General features: G+C 52.6%; 1 protein-coding gene across 1 annotated transcript in view; it reads right to left on the bottom strand.

Annotated features, from left to right (window-relative positions):
* Positions 1-29: 29 nt before the first annotated feature.
* rnf169 (ring finger protein 169) overlaps positions 30-3,888 on the bottom strand; it is a 5,597-nt gene continuing 1,738 nt past the window's right edge. The window contains exons 2-7 of the mRNA XM_037974394.1: positions 3,821-3,888; positions 2,683-2,753; positions 2,505-2,597; positions 2,327-2,427; positions 2,164-2,257; positions 30-1,928 (exon numbers count right to left, since the gene is read on the bottom strand). The exon at positions 3,821-3,888 is cut by the window's right edge and continues 35 nt beyond it. Of these exons, the coding sequence (XP_037830322.1) occupies positions 870-1,928; positions 2,164-2,257; positions 2,327-2,427; positions 2,505-2,597; positions 2,683-2,753; positions 3,821-3,888 (1,486 nt within the window). The 3' untranslated portion in view covers positions 30-869. The remainder of the gene's footprint in view (positions 1,929-2,163; positions 2,258-2,326; positions 2,428-2,504; positions 2,598-2,682; positions 2,754-3,820) is intronic.

Below are 3,888 nucleotides of genomic sequence, written 5' to 3'. Positions count from 1 at the left end.
TCTGTTTAACGGGCCACAGTTCTGGTTAACGTGTCACAGGTCTGGTTAACGTGCCACAGGTCTGGTTAACGGGTCACAGGTCGCTGGTTAACGTGTCACAGGTCTGGTTAACGTGTCACAGGTCTGGTTAACGTGCCACAGGTCTGGTTAACGGGTCACAGGTCGCTGGTTAACGTGTCACAGGTCTGGTTAACCCGAACAAGCACAGAACGAGTCTCTGGTTTCTCAGGTTTTATTCGAGTGCGGTCAGTTTACAGTCACATGAGCAGCTGGTTACGTTCGTCTCATCGCTGTGATTCAGGATTTTTGCAGAACATCAAACGGACGTTCTGCAGCATCGTGAAGCTGCGGTTCTCCACGGGTCCACACAGCCCGAGCGTTCGTGTCCCGGTGTTTAAACAATACTGACTAATTCAAAGCCTGCGGCGGTCCTCATCAGACCTCGTTAACGCTGCAGGTGGATCCGTCTGTTCCACGTAAAAAAAACAGGTTTTAAAAAAATAAAATCTTTTTACATCAGAAGAGTTTGTGTGATGGAGGCGGAGCGTCTCTGCTGCTGACACTGAGAATAAATTAGATCAAAGATGGATTCATCATCAGACATAAGGGAAATAAAAAAATAAATAAGATCATTATCGGTGCATCTCCTGCAGCGCTGAACAGAATAAAAACAGGAACTTGTGGACTCATCAGAACCTCAGGTTTAAAGTAAGTCCTCCTGAACTCAGAAGGTTTACAGAAGTCCTCAGGTCTGCTCCGGGGGTCCACTCTCGGGTCCGAACGGATCTTCTGACTCGTGGTTTTGGTGCTCTGCTGGTGTTTGGAAGAAACGTTCAGGAACCTTTGGGTCTGTTTGCATATTTTCCTCCTCAGTGCTTCTTGCTGATTCGTCGGGACCTCCTGAGGCCACGCCTCCTGCGGTTCTGCGTGGACCTCCAGGACCGCAGGAAGTACCTGTTCGGGCTCGTCCTGAGGCTCTGCCTCTCCAGATCGAACTGTCTCTGCAGTTTGAGGGCGAGCGCTCGGTCCTGCTGGATCTGACCCAGTGCCTCCGGGCTTACGAGCTGGTTCTTCTTCAGGTCTGGGTCCAGGTGTTTGGTCTTCTGGATCCTCTTCCTGCCCCTCCTCGAGGTAGCCTGGTTGTGGATGCTGCTGTCGCAGTCCTTCCTGGGAGGCTGCCAGTCCTTTGGCACTAATTTCCCCGAGTCGTTGGCATACGGTGAGAACGAGTGTTTCCGGCAGAGCGGCGCCGGTCCGCCGCCGAACTCAGCAGGACCTCCTACCGGCTCGGAACATCCTCTCAGAGTCGTGCTGCCGCTGTAGCGGATGGCAGGGACCCGGATCTTTACGGACTGGTTCTTGAAGTCCTCCGTGTCTCCGGCTGGAGGGTCGAACAGCAGCTTCCTCTTGTTGGACGACATCGTTCCGTCTGCGGCTCGGTGCTGACGGGTCTTGGTGGCGCCGCCGCCTCCATCGGGCCTGCTGTGGAGCTCAGAAACTGGACTCGTCAGCGTGGCCTTGGAGGTCACTTTCAGGCTCTGCCGGTCCAGTTCGATCTGCCTCCACTTCTGCAGGACGGCGGGACTCGCCTCGTAGCTGGTGACCTTCTGCAGCCCGCGGGTCAGGTTCCGCGGCGTGGACTTGACGATGGTGGGCTCCATGAGACGGCCGTCCGGCAGGCGTTTGGGTGGCGTGCACGGTGAGCAGACGATGGGCTTGAAGTGGTTGAGCTCCTCTGAGATGCTGTCGTTGCTCTCGGGGCTGATGGAGCGCTCGGTTCTGGGCAGGGGGACGCCCAGAGGAGTGCAGGACGTCAGAACCGCCCTCCAGGTGAGCCTGCGGTCCGGAGCCGTGATGGGAGCTGAGACGGAGCGGCTGTTCTCCGACGACAGGAGGATTCCTGCTGCTGAGCTGTGGCTGATTCCCACCTGACAGAAACACAGAGAAGGGTCAGAACCACTCCGTCTGGGTCCGACCCGGTGGACTTCCTGTGAGTCCACAGAGAGGGACCAGAGTCCACAGAGAGGGACCAGAGTCCACAGAGAGGGACCAGAGTCCACAGAGACGGACCAGAGTCCACAGAGAGGACCAGAGTCCACAGAGAGGACCAGAGTCCACAGAGGGACACTGAGGTCCTTTCAGGTGTCTCTGTCTCAGACGTACCCGCTCCATCACGGCTGCTGGCTGGATCAGGACCTTCATCTTCCCTCCTTGGTCCTCCATCGGGTCAGTGCAGCTCTGACTCCTCTGAGATCCACTGAGGAAGAAACACACGGAGGTCAGAGGTCAGAGGTCAGAGGCCGTGGAGCCTTTGAGCCGGTCTCACCTGCTGAAGGCCGAGGAGTTTTTGGTTTTCCTGATGAAGGCTGAGATGTTTCGGATCCTCCTGCTGATGGGCTCCTCGTTCTCCGAGTCGGACAGAACCCCCTGATAAAAACCCAGCTGGTTTGAGTGAACGTCAGGAACAAGTTCAGATTTATCGGCTGTGGGTCGGCCACACTCACCGGTTCTTCAGCACGCCGGCCTGGTCCCGGTTCATCTCTACAGGTCAGGGAGCTCCTCCTCCTCGCCTCGTCTCTGTCGTCAGAAACCAGAACCTGCAACAGGAAGAACACCCGGTCTGCTGCAGAACCAAACAAGTGCGATCACCTGCTCCCAGAACCGGCCAGAGTTCCGACCCACCTTGTGTTTCCCAGTCAGGTCTGAGAGAACGTCTGCAGACTTCGGGAGGAGAGCCGGACAGACGAAGAGCTCTGCGGAGAAACACAAACATCATCTGAACGTCCAGGTTCTGTAGGAACGCTTCACGGGTCGGCCGGCCCCGGTCATAAATCATCATAAATCCAGACGTATGTGAGATAAATCCTTCAGCAGGAGGAAGGTGGAGCAGCTGACAGATCAACTCTTCATCGACTCTTTACTTTTTAAATGAAATCAAACAGTTTCCTGCCTTTAGAACATATATGTATTTTATTTTTACATGTTTACCTTTAAGGACTATCTGAGGTAAGAAACCATCTTGGATGATTAATAACTGGTAAAAATATTTGTAATAAAAATGTAATTATTTTACTGTAGAAACTGAAAATCAGCCTATTTTCTTATTAATGCAGTTTAAAACATTTAAACACATCAGAGACAATAAAGACCCGAACTCTGATTCAGAACAGAACCAGAACTGTGGGTCTCAACGTCTTCAGAGCCACAGTTTATAATCCCAGATTACAGATTACAGCTTCAAATATAAGACAGAACAGCTCAGAGGAACCATGCAACAAAACAATCAGAACTCTGGGCTCGGATGGGACTCTGGGCTCGGATGGGACTCTGGGCTCGGATGGGACTCTGGGCTCGGATGGTACATGTCCTCCTGCAGATGGACATGTCCGGACATGTTCTGGATGACCCACCTGAACCCTGAACTCCTCTCAGGACACTCATGAGTTCATCTGATCATGTTTTCATTGATTTATCTCTGATTAATCAGTGATTATCAGCCTGAGAACAATTATTTACTGTTTTAATCCCATCACTGTGACTGAAGCCCGCTGAAACCATCTGAAATCAGATGAAACCAACAGAAATCAGCAGAAACCAGCTAAAATCAGCTGAAATCAGCAGAAATCAGCAGAAATCAGCTGAAATCAGCTGTTTTCAGGATAAACTCCTCTCAGCCACTGATACTTCACCAAAGTTAGTTTTAAATCGAATATAAACCCTCCTCTTTCTGTCTTTATTCGGATTTTGGTAAATCAAACGCCCGATTCTGTGCTGATTCAGCCCCCTGTGAGCTGGAGCTTCCCCGGATAAAGACACCGACCTCTCCGACAATCGCAGTCCCTCCTGCCCGCTCTGCCGCCGCCTCTCTCGGGGTCACTCCTCCTCCGG

This window comes from Kryptolebias marmoratus, unplaced genomic scaffold, assembly GCF_001649575.2.
Source record: "Kryptolebias marmoratus isolate JLee-2015 unplaced genomic scaffold, ASM164957v2 Scaffold35, whole genome shotgun sequence".
Lineage (NCBI taxonomy): Eukaryota > Metazoa > Chordata > Actinopteri > Cyprinodontiformes > Rivulidae > Kryptolebias > Kryptolebias marmoratus.
Note: the sequence above shows the minus strand (reverse complement) of the source record. Positions and strands in the feature narration are given on the sequence as shown.